Genomic DNA, 18,036 nt, shown 5'->3' on the forward strand with positions numbered 1-18,036 from the left:
ACAATAGCACACTACTGAAGTGTTACTGAAATTTCAGATATATATTTAGATAAATGGATGGATATATAGCTAGAGAGATACTTTTCCCTGATGTCATCTTCATCACTGAAAAATTCCAAAATTGTCACTGACCGTTACAATATGCCCACAGATGCCAACACTTTCCTAGAACGGAGATCCTGCTAACCAAAACATGTAAAAGGGAAATACAGTTATGCCTCAGTTAACAAAGCCCAAGTTAACAATGAATCTCTTTTCACAAATGCTTTTTATAACTGCCCAGCCCTCCTTTTCCTCTTTGTTTTCTGCCTAGCTAGGAAAAACAATCTTTTTAAAGCTGCATTGTCATTAGGGGGATGATTGGAGGTGGGCTGGAGAAACACAGATTTTCAATGTCAGGCTGTAGAATTTTGACTCACAGACTCAAACACATCTGTAATACTGGAAAAAAATTACTGTGAACGGACCAATGAACTTACAAAACAGCTGCATTACAGAGATATCGTCTTCATATCATCGATGATAACATCAAGTGAGCAGCCATAATTTCCATATAGTATTATCTCCAGAAAAGATATGAGTGAAGCAATAGTCAATGATGCATTCCATTTCCATTGACACCATATGGAAAACAGGGAAGATAGCGGATAGAGACTGGATTGGTGAGAAGCACATCCTTCAGTAGAGTTTATGTAGTGAAATGGACTGTATCCCCAGTATGTGTTACTCAGATGAACATTTCCAAAATAAGTGAGCAAGCAGCATTAAAGTTATATTAAAAATTATATATGTATAAAATTAAATGGAAAAATTTTACTTGGTTCTTCTAAATATGTATCCTAGGTTTCCTATCTTGTCATTTGGTAGTAAAGATAAATTCAGGTAGAGGAATGTACAAATAGTTGGGGCAAGTCTGATTGTAATAAGGTCAGATGGAAATTAAATGTAGAGAGTAATGATAGTATGGGGTTTGTGACTCTCTACCATCTTGATCAAAAGAGAATTAAAGAGAGAAGGAGGAAGTGAGTAGGAAGAATCTTTGTGTGGCCAAAGACACCTAGGAGTTACTGCAGCTATGGGGCTGATTACTTGGTTACCTTGAATATTAATGCCATGCATTGCAATCTATGGCTAAACAAAGTGACAGCTTAAGAGAGATTAGTGGTATGCAGGGGACCCTTTACTTTATAAAGACTCCCATTGCTCTAATAGGAAAAAGTAGACAAAGGTGGAAAGAGAATGTTTGATTGGAGCAGTGTTTTCAGCAATCCATTATTAACAAATTCTGAAGATCTTGCTAAACCCATCAGCAAGCCTCCCATTATAACTGTGTCAGCTGCCAAATCTATGGAGAGTGCTGGTAAGAGCTGCCCTCAAAACAGATGTCAGCAATCTTGGCTCATATTCTTGTGATTCAAAGTATCACATGCCTGTGTCTCAGGAAGGCAGTCACTTTTGAGAACACAGTGACTGGCAGGACTTACTGTATTAAACAACATAGCACCTGGCATTCCTGAAATCTTATTTATATGATTGAGTGTTGACATACAAGATGCCATCTGCAGCATGTAGGTAAAACAATAACAGATTTATGTGCACATTTCAAGAATCACACTTCTGCAGTTCTGCAGTGACATGCCTTTTAATTTGGAACATCATGGCTTTTGTTTTGTTTTGTTAGTGTTTGGAACTGAAGACCCATCTTTTCTAAGTATTTTGGAGAGAGGGGTAAATCTGGACCCACAGGGTGAAAAAACATAACACAACATGGTCTCAGCTTGGAGAATACAGTCGACCCTCCATATTCATGGATTCTGCATTCATAGATTCAACCACCCATGCTTGAAAATATTCAACAACAAAAAAACAAACCTTGATTTTTAGCCATTTTATGTAAGGGACACCATTTTATTATACTGTTGTATATAATGGGACTTGAGCATCCATTCTGGTATCCATGAGGGGTCACAGAACCAAACCTCAGTAGATACCAAAGGACCACTGTAATAGATAACATCAACATCTATTTGTAACACTCCATTCTCTGCAATGCAGAGTCCGCATTCTACTATTGCCATTTTGGATACAGCTCACTTTTGTTTTGAGTTCCTGAAGAAGGTAGAAGTTGGAATGTCTTGCTACAAAATTAAAATAATTATTTTGGTTGTTGTCCAGTCACAAAAGCTGCTGTTGATAACACAAATGTCTTGATACCAGTTAACTACATGTACTTTGTAATAATGATGGAAAGAATATACGTGAAAAAATAGATGAAAAGCATGTTTTTCAAATGTTGAGGAGTGTTGAAGAATCATAGACTGATGAGAATCTCCATAGTTTGGGACTTATTCTGTGCATCAAATTTAAAGAACAAATAAGACAAATGCATATTAAAACACACATCCATATTTTAAAAATTATAATGTAAAATTCACAGTTGAAAAATCACCTGGATAGGTCTGTTGGAAGAGGCTAGTCTTTAAGACTGTTTTAAATTCAGTGTATTCGGCTGTTGAATCCTTTCTGGCAGGTCTTTCCACAGTCTAGGGTGGCTGAAGAAAAAAAATCGTCTGAATGACAGTTGCTAACCTAGTCCTGGTTGACTGGACTATATGTCTCACAGAGAACATGAGTGTATGGGGTGGATTTATACTTATTAATGTAGTTCTTCTCCCCACCCTATGGGCACATTTTCTGGTTAGTCTATGAGGCTACCTTTTCTGCAGTTATTTGCATTGATATACTGGTAATTCTCCAACATCCCTACACTATGGGCTTCTGGGTTCTTCTTTATTTGGAACCTCCTTCATGCCAGGCAAACTGCTTTTATCATACACTTTACAGAATGTCCAAGAAATTACAGCAGACTGAAAAGACTGGCTAAAGATATACACTGCCTCTCTGGGGAACTCTGTATGTTTTAGGAAGTACTACCTTTCACTTCTGAATCTGAAAACCAGTAGAATTTAAAACCTAGACAGGGAGCAGAGCGTACATAGTTAGAGTTTAATCAAGGATATCCAAACAAATTATTTTAAGGACTCTCCTTATTTTTAGAATAGGTTCATAATTACAACCACAGGTAATTCTAAAGTTGTTTTCTCATTACATTTGGAAATAATTTCTTCCCCCTTTTGAAGCACTTTTGCTTCTCTTCGGATTGCTAAAGTTACAGAAGCTAACCAAGATGTAATCTTAAAGCAATTAAAATCAGTTTTTAAGTAGTGAAGCACTCAAGGTATATGCTAATTTATTTTAAACTAAGCAGTGCAAGAACCCTTTGAAAAATTTGATTGATATAGATCATTTGTGCTTATTCATTTATTATACATTTTATTTTTCTTCAGATTTTTTCATCCATTTCCCTTCCACCCAGTGACCAGTCTGAAATAGCTTTACAGCATGATATAGCATGAGATTGTTCACTAATGTGTTCCTATAGAAGATATTCTGGCTTTCATTCAGCTTCTGACATACCTTTTGCAAACCAATGTAAACAAACATTTCTACATCTAGAGAGACTTTGGAACTGTATCTTCCAGTTGCTAGGCAACTTCTGAACTGTCTAGACAGAATATTAGAGAGTGGCTGAGAGTGGTAGCTACTGTCTGCCTGTCTTCAAACAGGGAGAAGTATGAGATAAGGCTATGGAATGAAAGAAGGGGAGGTCACAAACCTGGCTCTTAAGCTAAGATCTGCAAATAATTAAGATGAGCCTACTACATCCCCTGCAATCGTCCTAGTCTTCCAGGGACCCTCCTGATTAATCATCTATCATCCCACCATTTCAGCTGTTTTAAAAATCTTCCAGTTTCTCTTTCCTCCTCCCATTTCCCCCTTTGTCTGTGGCCTACTTCATTTGGTGCCAATTGGGTTCAGAGTGCAAATAGTGGCCCCATACAGACTGGCCAAAATAAAACTGCTTCGGGTCACTTTCGAAGTATGCTGTTTAAATGATGTATGCATCCTAAGAATCTGGAAGCTGTGCCAAAGCCATGATCCAGTCCTAAGGACTGGAGTGCAGTTTTGGCGCAGCTTCTGGACTCTTAGGATGCATGCATCATTTAAACAGCATACCTCCAAAGTGATCCGAAGCAGCTTTATTTTGGTCAGTTTGTATAGGGCTAGTGTTAGCAAACAACTCAGCAGAGGAAGAAGGCAGGAGGGGCAATCTTGCTCTTTTCAGAAGCCTTAGGCAAAACAAATTGCCGAACCCTCTCCTGCTTATATGTTGTTACTCATTAATAAATTTTGTCATCATGACCACACTCTGATGTTGCCTGTCCACATGGTGAACTGGTATTCATCTGTGAAATGATTGTGGGTATTCAAACTGAATCCAGCTGTCCCAGCTTTCATCTGTGAAAAGTTGGAGGGACTGCTACTATAATAATATGTCTTTTTGTGTGTGTTGTTATTTATGGGTGACAAAGTGTGATCTATAAGATACATGTGCCTCACCAGTGATATCCACTAGCCCTGGACTTCCTAGAGCCCCCAGTGCCTTACATGAAAATAGCTTTTTGTACAGAATCTCTCCCTCCCCCCCCCCCATTTTTGTTTTTGTTGTTGTTATTAGCTGCCCTCAAGTCAACTCTGACTCATGACAACCTTGTGGATGATACATCTCCAAGAATCTCTAATCTTCCACTGCCTTCCCCAGATCCTGCAAGCCCTTGCCCATATACCCCCTGACTGAGTCTATCCATCTGGTTTGTGGTTTTCCTCTCTTTCTTCTACCCTCTGCCTTTCCTAGTACTATTGTTTTATCTAGTGATCAATGCCTTCTCATTATGTGGCCAAAGTACAATAGTCTCAACGTGATCATCTTAGTTTCCAAGGACAGCTCTAGTCTGATCGGTTCAAAAACCCATTTGTTTGTCTTCTTGGCTGCCCATGGTATCCTAAGTACTGTTTTCCAACACCACATTTTGAATGAGTTCATTCTCTTTCTGTCTGTTCCTTTACTGTCCAGGTCTCGCATCAATACATGGTAATTGGGAATACAATGGCCTGCACAATTTTGACTTTAGTGCTCAGTTGCATGTCTTTGCTCTTTAGTATATTTTCCAGTTCTTTCATAGCTGCCCTTCCCATTCCTAGTCTTCTTATTTCTTGACTGAATTCTCCATTCTGGTCAATGTTTTGTTAGTGCTGGGAAAAAACTAAGTTCACACACAGAAGACTGCCAGCCAGGAAGAAAACACCACTGCCGAGTCTGAAAGTAGTTCACAACTCCTGGAGTTATTCCGAAGAGGGTTTTATTCTTAATTGCAGCAAATATTTACAATCACAGTACAACAATATTTACACAAACCAGCATAAGGCTCCACCATGAACCAACATTCACACCACCACATTATGAGGAGTCCTGGTGGTGCAGTGGTTAAATGCCTTTACTGCAGCCACTCATTCAAAACCATAAGGTTGCGAGTTCAATCCAGTCACCACCAGCTGATTATTCCTCTTCTAAACAAACACCCTGGATATACTGATACTTTCTATTTACGTTATCTTCTGGACCATCAGAAACCAAGTGATGTTCACAATGTAGAAAAATTTTGTTACATCGTATGTAAAATATGCTCCCAGTTGGTTGTTGAAAACTGATATGTGTGTAACATGACCTTGAATTTGTATCTGAAACTGTTTTTAACAATTATTAATAATTATATTTTGCAATTATTATTTTATCGAGTTATTTTGTATACTGGTCAATGACCGAATAAATCTTACTACTACTACAATCCTAGCCAAGGGGGCTCAAGCTTGACCCAGGCTTGCATCCTTCCAAGGTTACTAAAATGTGCACCCAGATTGTTGGAGGCAATTAGCTTACAGTTGTAAACTACTTAGACACGACTATGTCAGTATGAAGCAGTATATAAATTAAGCTGTTTGTTTTTTGTTTTGTTTCTACTGGAGCATTCATCCACAAACAGAGCTAGGATTCTGAACTAACCCCCTGCTAGTGTTTCATCAGCTTCCTGTTATGTAGCCACAGTGATAATGCAGTTTGGAACTGTTATGACTCATCTCCATGCTCATGTTGTATCAGCTCCCTTTGAGTGAGCACTTCCTCTTTAACCCATTGCATGCACCTGAAATATTTTACACAGCCTTGGGCAAAAATATATTGACATGTTTGATTCTAGATATGGGAATTCTTTCTTTCAATTTCCTCATTGTCGAGATTAAATTTGTGTATTTCTTCTGTGGTCATTATTTTTGTTTTCTTTATGTTCAGCATCAGCCTTTGTGCTTTCATCTTTGAGTTTCCTTATTAACTGTTCCAATTCCTGAATGCCTTCAGCTAATATTATGCTGTCATCCACATATCTTAGCTTTTTAATGTTCCTTCCTCCTATCTTAACTCCTCCAATTTCTGATTCTAATTTTGCTTTTATTATGTTTTCAGCGTATAAGTTAAACAAGTAGGGTGATAGGATGCAGCCTTGCCTGACCCCTTTTTCCTATTGGGAACCACTCTGTTTCCCTGAATTCTTTTCTGATAGTGGTCTCTTGTCCTTGATACAGATTCCTCATTAGGAATATCAGATATAGTGGCATCCCTCATGTCTTTTAGTGAGTCCCATAGCTTTTCATGAGCTATACAATCAAATGCTTTGCCGTAGTCTGTAAAACATATTCTGATTCTTTTTTGGGAATTCTTTGATGCACTCCATTATCCATCGTATGTTTGCAATGTGGTCCCTACTGACCCTTCCTTTTCTGAATCTTGCTTGTACCTCTGGAATTTTTCTCTCCATGTATGGTTGGAATCTGTGCTGCAGAAATATGAGCATTATTTTGCTTGCATTTGAGGTTAGTGCAATGTCCTATAGTTGCTCCAGTCTTTTGTATTTCCTTTTTTTTTATATAGGTTATATATATTGAGTGTTTCCAGTCTGTTGGCCACCTCTTTGTTTTCCATATTTGTTGGCATATTTTAGATAGCACTACAGTTGCATCTGTCTGTGGAAATTGTAGCAGTTCAACTGGGATATCATCTGTTCCTGGTGATTTATTTTTTCCCATTTCCTTTATTGCAGATTCTACTTCACTGAATTTGGGGTTCATCTTCATATGGCTCCTCATTCCAAATGTCATTCATTCTCTCATCTGTTTTGTATAACTCTTCTGTGTATTGCCTTCAGCATCTTTTTATTTATTTATTTATGTTCCTGTATTATGTTCTTTTTTCCCTCCATAGAGCATCTCTACCCTAGATCTCCAAAAATGGTAGAGGACACAGCCCCTAAAACATACCCACCTCAAAATATCAAGAGCAGCAACAACAACAACAACCCTCTGTCAATTTATGTTTTTCAGCTTTCATCAGTTTTGTGTATTGTGTGTTTGAATGACAAGCTGTGATCCACTCTGGTTGGTACTTAATACATCAGTTGGTACTTAATGCCACCAAAGCCATCCCCAAATTTCAGGTTTTGGCACAAAAATGTCAGAGCCTAGCATGGATTTGAATGGGCAACCGTAGCAATTAAAGGAACTATATAGCAGCAAAATTCTATGAATTATGTCCTGAAATATGTCTCCCATGTCTAGGTATCTCAGTGTTTTTGGCTTGCTCTGAAACAATATACTATTTACAAAAAGGGGTTTTTCAACACAAACAACTGGGAGGAGTAAACATTATTCTACAATTCTACACTGTCACTTATTGGATAAAAAAGAAATTTGACTGAATCTACAGGGAGATGAAATGCTATACTAGCTCTGTATTGATTAAGGCTGATGAAACAAGAAGTCTGGAACTTTTATGAGAACAATGTGATTTTTCTCATCTAAATTTGGATGAATATTTATGGCTTCTTTTTTGATATCTGACCATTTTCTGAAGTAATCTTTCTGGGTGATAGACTAGAGATTGCTCCGAGGACATTTTCAAATAGCATTATAATGTCAATCACAGTCTTTTCCCAAGCTGAATCTAAAAGAAGCACAGCCTGTAATGATGGTCTATGTATTACATCTATCTTGTCACATAACTGGCAAGTGACAAATGATTTTATAGCCACTCCAGTTTGAGCAGCTATTCTTGAACACCACGATAAATCATGTAAGAACAGTCTCTTTTGTATCAAGAACAAAGTGTAGGAATTTTATCTATCAAGATATGTTAGCAAAAAAAAATAATAATAAAAAAGTGAATTACTACTCATCAAATATCTATGTTCAAAAAAATTGTCCTGCAAGACAAAAGTAGCAGCTATATGCAAAGGCTCATGTGGTAGAATACTGAAAATTAGTCTGGGTTATCAAAGGATAAATGCAAATATTTCAGACTACATATTAATACTACAGATTAAAACTCATTTTACAAGGATCTCCATGCAAAAAGAATTAACGATACGCTGACACCATCAGAATGAACCTCTGTCACATTCTAATCTGTCTTGTTGCTTGAGAACTTCTGATCCCTATTGTCAGTGAAACTTTCTTTCAACCCACCTGTAGGAGAAGGAAGGAAGGAAGGAAGGAAGGAAGGAAGGAAGGGAAGAACGTAGGTAGGTACATGGTTTGGGTTGTCTTGTTTTGCCCAAGAGTCAGAAATGCAGATGTTTAACAAAGCCTTGTGAAAAATCTAAGAACTCAATTTGTAATTTTGTGACTTTACAGTCCATGTGAAGAAGATTTTTGAGATAATTCTGTTTTAAAACAATTCAGCCATATATATGTGTGTGTGTGTGTGTGTGTGTGGAACAAAATGGGAAGGGGGGGCACAAAGGAATGGAACAATCTGTTACACATTGCCTACTTGAATTGAATCTGGGTTTTTCAGAATAGAGTTCACTGATACGAATAAAACAGTCCCCTTAACCAAAACTGTTCATTTTGTCCAGTAAATTAATATCCTTTATTGTAAATTACTGTGTTCTAGATGTTAGATCAGAAGGTTAATTTGTGGTTGGACCACCTTCCTAAAAGCCCTACACTGACATCAGAACAGCCAGCCAGTTTGAACTAGATATCATGTTGTATGAAAGCGTTTAAGTTTTGCATGTGAATTGGAGAAGAAAAAAGATAATGTACAGAATCTCGACTAATAAACTTCTCAGTTTATTAGTCTAGATTCTGTACTCATTTGTCCTCTGTAGGTACTGCAACACACTTCAATATACCTTTACCATTGCCATTTCTTGCATCTCCTTTTTAGCACAGTGGATGGCAATTGTTGGAGGCTAGGGTGCTGCATTAGCCTACCCAGGAGACCTGGGAAGGCTGCACCTTTTTCACCATTTCCCACCATAAAAAATATACCCTCAAATGCTCCCAAGCTCCCTATAGAAGGTATGGATGGCATTTTCACAATGTGTTTAGCTCCCATAATTATTTTTGAAAACTTTTTTTAAAGTCTCTCCTGGGCCTAAAATGGGCGAGAAGATCCTAAATATGTGACAATTAGAGAACATTTGGGGATATTTTTGGCCCCCAGAGACAAGGCTAAGGATCACGAAAATGGCAAATCAATGCAACTTCGGCAAATTATTTATTTCCCTACTTTCTGCATTCTGTGTGTGTGTGTGTGTGTGTGTGTGTGTGTCTGTTTCTCTTTTGTGTTTTTGCATTTGTGCATGTGCATGCCAACACATACATGGAAGTAATTGGTCCACCTATCTGATAAAGAGAGTTTTGGCTTGGAAATGCCTATTTCAATCCTTAAAATGGCATGAGACCATTCAATATGGATGACCCAGCAGCTCCTTAGAGAAAAGAGAAGTGGAAATAATTTCTCTCTCCTGTGGTGCATGTAGTTCACCCATGAGAGAGTCAGCAACTGTCTTCAGGACTTACTTCAAATGGTAATTCTGGCTTTTTTCCTCTTTTTGTGACTTCATCAGAGAATATTCCAATATTCTTAGAATGTTATTTATGATTCTATTCAGTCTTATTCAGATAAAAGCATGGTATTACAGGTTTCTATTTCTAGAGATCAAAAAGGAATGCAAACTGGTATGTTTATAACTGTTCCTATACTTATTCTTTTTGTTACTTAAAATTAATATTTCTCTGGACATGCAGAAATATGTGTGATAGTTTTACTTCTACTGTTTTTACTTGAACTCTTCCATTTCCAATAGAGAACTAAGGTGTGGGACAGACCGCCTTCAAAGGGCTGCCTGCTGGCAGCTTTTTTCCTTCCAGAGGGATGCCACAGCTGCCAGACCACGTGGTGTCCATCCAGAGTAAAAAGAACCCGGAAAAACCAATGGTGCACTCATTACATAAGCGATGCGCAGTGATGTGCAGATGCTGCACATCGCTTACGTCAAAATGGCGGTGCCTGTATGGATGGGACGCCGTCATTACTATGCCACCAGCACATACTAGGGTTAGGGACCGTGCGGTTGGTGTGTAGTCCCTAACCCTAAAATCGGCACCAGCACGATGCATTTGTCTGTTCCGGGCCTATGTAAGCACAGAATCTATTGATAGTAGGTGTGAGTTTGGAAAATGAAGTGGATAGATGCTGCAGTTGCCAATATGCTTCCAAACTAAATTCAAAGTGCCTGTGATGACATTTAAAGCCCTACATGGCTTGGGATCTCGAAGGTTGAGGGGGTATCTCTCCTTATATGTGTCTACCTAAGGACTGAGGTCTGCTGAGAAGGGATCTTCTCTGTGTTCCACCAGTGAGGTCAATGCATTGTGTGAGGACATGGGAGAAGACTTCTCTGTGCCACTCCAGTTGTGGAAGGCTCTTCCCTCAGAGGCCTGATTAGTGCCAGTGCTGGTTTAGGTTAGGTGAAAACATAGCTGTTTATTAAAAGTTTTGGGCCTTTTAATCCTTGTTTTAACCCTTTAAACCTGTGTTAACTTGTTAATCATATTTAATAGCTTTTTGTCTGTTTAAATTATTTTAATTTTTTAAAAATGGTTTTAACTTGTTTGCATTGATTTTACTTGTATGCCTCACTTCAGGTGTTTAGATATAGGGCAGGATTGTCATTGTTAATTGTCATAAAGTTGACTGTGACTTATGGTGACTCTATGAAAGAGATACCTCCAAGTCACCTGGTCATCAATCGCCTTGCTCAAGTCTTGCAGATTCAGGGCCATACTTCCTTCATTAAGTCTATCCATCTGTAATGCGGTCTTCCTCTTTTCCTACTGTCTTCTACATTAACAAGCATTATTGTCTTTTTAGTGAGTCATGTTTTCTCATGACATGACCAAAGTACAACAGTCTTAGTTTAGAATTCAAAGACAGCCATGTTAGTCTGGAAAATCAGTGTGCAAAGGGATCATGCAGCACCCTTGAGACTGCTACAAGATCCTGTTGCATAATGAATTTTTGTTTTGTCATCTTAGCTTATAGGGAGAGTTGAGGCTTGATTTGCTCCAGGAACATTGGTTTCTCTTTTAAGCAGTCCATGGTATCCATAGAACTCTACTCCAGCACCACATTTGAAACGAGCTGGATTCCCCCCCCCCCCCAATCAGCTTTCTTCACTGTTCAACTTCCACAAACTTACACAGGAACTGGAAATGCAATGGCATGGATGATCCTAACTTTAGTATTCAATAAGATATCTTTACACTTCAGAATTCTGTCTAGTTCCTTCATAGATGCCCTTCAAGTCCTTGGCGGGTTACACACCGCCATTTAGTACGTATTCTATACGTACTAGGGTTAGGAAGGGGCGGTGCTTCCGCACCCCCCTAACCCTAGTACGTATAGACTACGTACAAGATGGCGGCGCCCTGTTCATACGGGCGCTGCCATCTTTACGTATTGGACGTTGTGCGTCCGGACGTCGTGCGGCGTCTATGACGTCGCGAGTCCACCCCAGGCGCCTCGCGACGTCATAGAGGCGCCGCAAAAAGAAGCTCCAAAATGGAGCTTCTTTTTTGCTCCGCGCGGGAGCCGTGCGGTGTGGCTGCTGCAGCTCCCTCACGGAGCAAATGGCGCCGGTCTATAACCCGCCCTAGTCTTCTTCTGGTTTCTTGACTGCAATCCCCATTTTGATAACTGAGCCAAGGTATGACAAATCTTGAACTATTTCAGTGTCTTCACTGTCTGCTTTAAAGTTATGTAAATCATATGAGATCATTATTTTTGTTTTCTTAATGTTCAACTGAAACCTGCCCTTGCATTTTCTTCCTTGACTTTATTCCGTAATTATTCCAGGTCTTTGTTATTTCCTCCTAGTAATATGGTTTCATCTGCATATCTTAAATTAAATTCCTTCCTTGAATTTGTATGCTCCCATTCTCCAAGTCTAATCCTGCTTTACATATTATACCTTTAGTGTACAAGTTAAAGAGATAGGGAGATAAGATGCAATCTTGCTTTACTAGCTTGTCAATTGGAAACCATTCAGTTTCTCCTTATTCCATCCTTATGGCAGGCTCTTGTCCTAGATACAGGTTGTGCATCAGGTAAATCAGATGCTGTGGCAAATCCATTTCTTTAGGAGTTAGGAGTTCATTGCATGCACTTTTCAGCTTGATCTGGGCACGGGACGGGATCACGCTAGAATGGGTGAAAGATTTTATCACAATTGCTGCTGTGCTTCTGCCCAACCATCACCTGTCCATCAGCTGCACTCTGCTGGCCGATTTTAGTACTATGGAAAGCTTCTGTGGTACCAAAATCGCTGGGAGAAGCATAGCTGGGGAATGGATGATCGTCAGGAGGCAGCACAGCAGCAATTTTGTGTGCAATAAAATCCATTTCTCCCCATTCCAGCCCAATCCCGTCCCATGTCCAGATCAGGCGGAAAAGTTTATGTGATAAACTCCTTATCCAGAGCTTTTGTACTGTACCAAGTATTATTGTTTTTTCTAATGTCTTCGAATGATATATGGGGAGGGGATAGAAATATTTTAAGACATAAATAAAGGGTAGGGCAGGATAGGAATATTTTAATACATAAATAAAGGGCAGGGCAGAATAGAAATATTTTAATATAAATAAACAAACAGTTCTACCTGATGCAAGATCTTTGTCCTGGCTGTAATATTTACTTCAGGAAATACTAAACAGAATAGCTGTAAACAGTTAGAGCAGATTTACACAATATTTACCTCACCAAGCTCACACCTTCCAACTGTCGCAATTTGGCATGCATAGTCCTGATCTGGCATGCATAATCCTTTGTTGTCCCATTATTTGGCATCCCAATTTGGTGTGCATAATCCTTTGTTGTCCCATTACTTCAGCTAATTTTAAAATGTCCCAGTTTTTCTCTCCTTTTCCCATTTTTCTGTTTTGCACTCAGTCTACTTTAATTGCTGCCAAATAAATGGAAAACGTAGTTTTCGCTAAAGTAACACAGCAGGGAGGACAGGAGAATAAAGGGCAGAGTCTTGCCTTTCCCAGTAGGCTCAGGCAAAAGCAGTCTGTTGCATCCTCTCCTACCTTGTGTGTTCTTTCATCATTAATAACATTTGTCATCATGAGCACTCTCTGATGTTGATTGGCCACATGTGAACTGGTTTTCATCCATGAAAAGTTGGAGGGTATGCAAATGGAATCTACTTAATGTTGGCCCAAGACATTTTTCTATGTAAGGCAAAGAACAAGGTGGCATCTTTTTTATGTGTACAAAGGCTGCTTGGACTTACAGTTGAATTTGACTTCAGCCCTGGTAGTAGGACAACATTATTCACTGTTGAGGTAGCAACCTATCTACTGGGCACAGAGCAGGCTGTGTGCCACACAAAGTTCTCTTCCTCAACAATTTGATGCTTCTCCCCATTTTTCAAAGTCTATTCCTTGAAACTGACTTAATAATAATAAAATAATAAAAGTTTTATTTTTATACCGCCCTTCTTCAAATCAGGGCGGTGCACAACAGAGTTAACAATACAATATATATCAAAGCAAATACAATATACAAAAAACCATATCACAATAAAAACTTCCTTGCATGAAACTGACTTCCTTGTACTGAAACAAAGTTGGTGGTCACCAATTGTGCAAGTCTGAGCTAGAGCAAACTGAAATTATTTTTAACATTCAGGTTAGGCTGATAAAAAAATTAATACTTGTCTATCTACCCACCTTTAATTGCAGAAAAAGGGAACAGAGTTGAAACAATAGGTCTTCAGAAGGGATTTTGGTTTATCAGGACATAACATGCTTGCATAGAATCAGACTGAAACAAAAATATACCAAAAGTAAAATGTTACATAGATGAAAGTATTGTAAAAAGGGTGCCCAGTGAAACCAAATTGGAAGAATCTAGTTATATGTCAAAGGTTAGTATAGCTGTTCACTTTTGTAGACTAATGGCCTCCATACAGAATAGCTCCAACCATATGATCTCATGTGTGTCTCCAACTGCATGGAGGATTATGTTGTTATCCATGTTGTTATTCATGGTCTGGATCCAACAGCAGCATTCTATCAGTGGTTTCTGTTGCAGCATATTTTCACACTACATATAGTATGAATTGCTACTACGTTGCTGTGACTATTTTAACAGATTTCATTTAGTTGTATTTTTATTTATATATGCTATATGTGTGCATAATGATTCATGGAAATGTGTAAACAACACAGGAATATCTACTAAAGAATAAAGTACAAGAATAAAGTGCAGCACATACAGCTCAGACAAGATTAACCAAATTATTTTCAAATGCAAAGTACAGGTTGAGTCTCCCTCTTATCTGAAACTCTAAAGTCCCAAATACTACAAATACTGAATCTTTTTAATGGGTGGCTGAGATTATGACACTTTTGCTTTCTGATGGCTCAATGTACACAAACATTGTTTTATGCACAAAATTACTAAAAACTATGAAATTACCTTCAGACTATGTGTATAAGTTGTATATCAAACATAAATGAAATTTGTGTTTAGACTTGTGTCCCATCTCTAAGCTATCTCAATGTATGCATATGCAAATAAAGGTATTCCATTAAAAAAAAATCCAAAATCCAAGTCAGGCATTTGGAAAAGGGAAACTCTATCTGTACTACATTTAGATAGGAAAAATGAGTTGCACAAATACAGGATGGGTGACACTGGGGGACACCAGTATACATGAAAAGGATCTGGGGTCACAGAAGACCACAAGGTAAACATGTATCAACAGTATGATGAAGTGACAAAAAACAATTAACCCTTAACGCCAAATCTAAAAAGCAAATACAATCCTAAACTGCATAGCAGAACTATAGTATCCAAATCAACAGAAATTATTTGTTGTTGTTGTTAATTGCCTTCAAATCGACTTTGACTCATGGTGACACTGTGTATGAAAGACCTCCAAGTCACTCCAAAGACCCTGTTCAGCTCCTGTAGATTCATGGTCAAGGCTTCTCTGATTGAGTCTATCCACCTGGAATGCAGTTTTCTTTTTTATTCCCCTACTGTCCTCCACTTTGCCAAGCATTGTAGTCTTTTCTAGCTAGTCCTTTCTTCTAATGATATTTTTTTTAATTTGTTTTATTTATATACCGCTATTCCAAAGATCATAGCGGTGAACAGCAAGTAAGCTAATTTTGCAAGTAAGCTAATTAGCCCCCAACAGTCTGGGTACTCATTTTAGCGACCTCGGAAGGATGCAAGCCTGAGTCGAGCTTGGGCCCTTTTGCTGGTCTTGAACTCGCAACCTTGTGGTCTTGAGTGAATGGCTGCAGTACAGGCATTTAACCACTGCGCCACCAGGGCTTGATATGGCCCAAATGCAACTTCAGTTTAGTCATCCTGGCTTCCAGGGAGAGTTTGGGCCTGATCTGCTCTAGGATACCCATCCATTAGTCTTTTTAGCAGTCCACAGAATTCTCAGAAACCTTCTCTAGCACCACATCTCAAAGGAATTGATTTCTCCTCCATCAGCTTTCTTTGCTATACAGTTTTCACAACCATACATAGAAATGAGAAATACGATGGCATGGTAAGCCCCATGATAGGTTTGCCTTAGGGTTGCTATAAGTCAGAAAGCTTAGGGAGCTGGACATGTTTAACCTGGAGAAGAAAAGGTTAAGGAGTGACATGATAGCCATGTTTAACTGTTTGAAAGGATGTCATACTGAGGGTGGAGCAAGCTTGTTTTCTGCTGCTCCAGAGAATAGGATAGGGAGCAATGGATTTGAACTACAGGAAAAGAAATACCACCTCGACATTAAGAACTTTCTGATGGTAAGAGCTGTTCTACACTATAATATGCTGCCTTAGATTATGGTGGGGTCTCCTTTTTTGGAGATTTTTAAACAGGCTGGATGGCCATGTCAAGAGTGCTTTGATTGTGGGCTGAAGTAGACAGCCTGGAAAGAGTGGCCTCTGGCCTCTCTGGCCCCAATTGGGCTGGGATCATGATGAGCGCACAGCCCACTCCCTAAGTAGGCCACTGCTGTGGTCCCAAGCTAGCAACTGTCAGGAGTGGATTAAATCTACTCCTAAAAGACCTGGCTCTTGCTGGGTGGCATAGCCTCGACATGGCTTTTGGCCACTTTGGGGGTCTGTGTCATCTAAATGCCATGCCCCCAAAGTGGCTGGAAGCTGCTTTATGTGGCCCATCTGTTTTGGGCTTGTGTCATCCTGCATGGCAAGGGGTTGGACAAGATGGCCCTTGAAGTCTCTTCCAATTCTATGATCCTACGATTTAGAGAAAGTGGTGTTTTTTAAAATAGAAAAGTTTAGCAAGTGCCTTTGTCAAACACTTTTTGGATGTACATAACCTCCAAGCATATAAATGGCATATTTCACATCTCTAGCTGAAACTAGCAAATCAGTTGTGAATAAAGATGAAATTCTAGGTCAGGTAACCTTAGCTAATCAGTATTTTGGGCATCACTGTTTTTAGAGGCTGTGAGCAAGAGTGAAGCTGAGAGTAATGTGCAAAAGCTGGCAACACATATTTTGAATCAGCTTTGGTGTTTGAATGCATAGCTGCATGTTTTCCATAAGCACTTCCTGTTTCAAGTAGCCCTATAAGAGAAATATTCCCAGTCACTAGTAAAATATGGCAGCACACTTCTGATAACTGAAAATGAAGTTTTCTATTTGCCCCAGTGACCTAGTGAGCTGAATCAGAGATGACCTGAGGCTATTCATGTGTGAAATTAATTTAAAGATGTATTTAAATCATAGCAGATAAACAGAAAATCAGTTCTCTGAGATGAAGGCAGAATGAACCAGAAATCAGAGGAAGATCAAGGAATCTAAATGAAAAAATAGTGTAATGATTAGAACTTGGAATCTAATCAGAATTATCTGAAGCTGGATAAAATAGCCACGCTTGGCCTTTATAAAACATGTTTAGCAATTCTCCTTAAAGATTAAAGAAAAAAGACTATGGTGTTTATCACATGGAGCTTTTTGGAGATTTTGCAGCTCAGATCTGGGGTGACTGCAGATCCAATGATGCAGATTCACGTCATAATGTGAATGTGTTATCAGACGTGATTCCTTTCTATGGGAACTCCTTCCATGGTGCTTCCAAAGTGACCTCTCATTTTGGTAAAATCAGAAAAGAAGTGAATTCACAGAATTCGCTTTCAAGCTCACTTCAATTTCACTTCAAATTGGTCTGGTGTGGAAGATCACTCTGATGTCACCCTCCCTTGGCCCCCTGCGTCCCGCTCCTTCATCCCCCGCCTTCTCCTTCATGCCATCTTGTCCTCTCTGCCACCCTGCCACCCATCCCATCATCCCCTGACTGCTCCTTGAGCCCGATCCTGGCTCCAGTGACCCACTTTCTCCATTCCATTGGTACCTATCTTTGTTCTCAGCTCCAATTCCCATAGCCTCTGAGTTATGATGGCCAGGAAAGATATAGATTTGGAGTTGATGGAGGGAAAAGTCTTGCTAAGGTTTTTAATTTTCCACTCATCTTTTAAATGTATTATATATATGAGATTATACATTTTGCATGGAAAATATCCATTTGCTCAAGACCTGGGAAAAATTCACTGTGGTGCATTACTGTAAAGGGTGTTGTGGATAATTTATAGGCCCTCTGAACCACTCAGAATTTAGCCCTAATGTTGTCAGCTGGCAAACATCAGAAGTACTAATCTTTCCTTTATAATCTTAAGTAGACCCAGTAGGCTCA

At 39.0% G+C, this 18,036-nt stretch overlaps 1 protein-coding gene across 1 annotated transcript in view; it reads left to right on the forward strand.

The window, feature by feature from the left end:
- CNBD1 (cyclic nucleotide binding domain containing 1) overlaps window positions 1-18,036 on the forward strand; it is a 235,978-nt gene that overhangs the window by 14,731 nt on the left and 203,211 nt on the right. Inside the window, exon 2 of the mRNA XM_089518379.1 lies at window positions 1,213-1,360. Within this exon, the coding sequence (XP_089374505.1) occupies window positions 1,213-1,360 (148 nt within the window). The remainder of the gene's footprint in view (window positions 1-1,212; window positions 1,361-18,036) is intronic.

The sequence above is a fragment of the Sceloporus occidentalis genome, unplaced genomic scaffold (genome assembly GCF_023333645.1).
Source record: "Sceloporus occidentalis isolate IW3139 unplaced genomic scaffold, rSceOcc1.0.p SCAF_3, whole genome shotgun sequence".
Taxonomy (NCBI): Eukaryota; Metazoa; Chordata; class Lepidosauria; order Squamata; family Phrynosomatidae; genus Sceloporus; species Sceloporus occidentalis.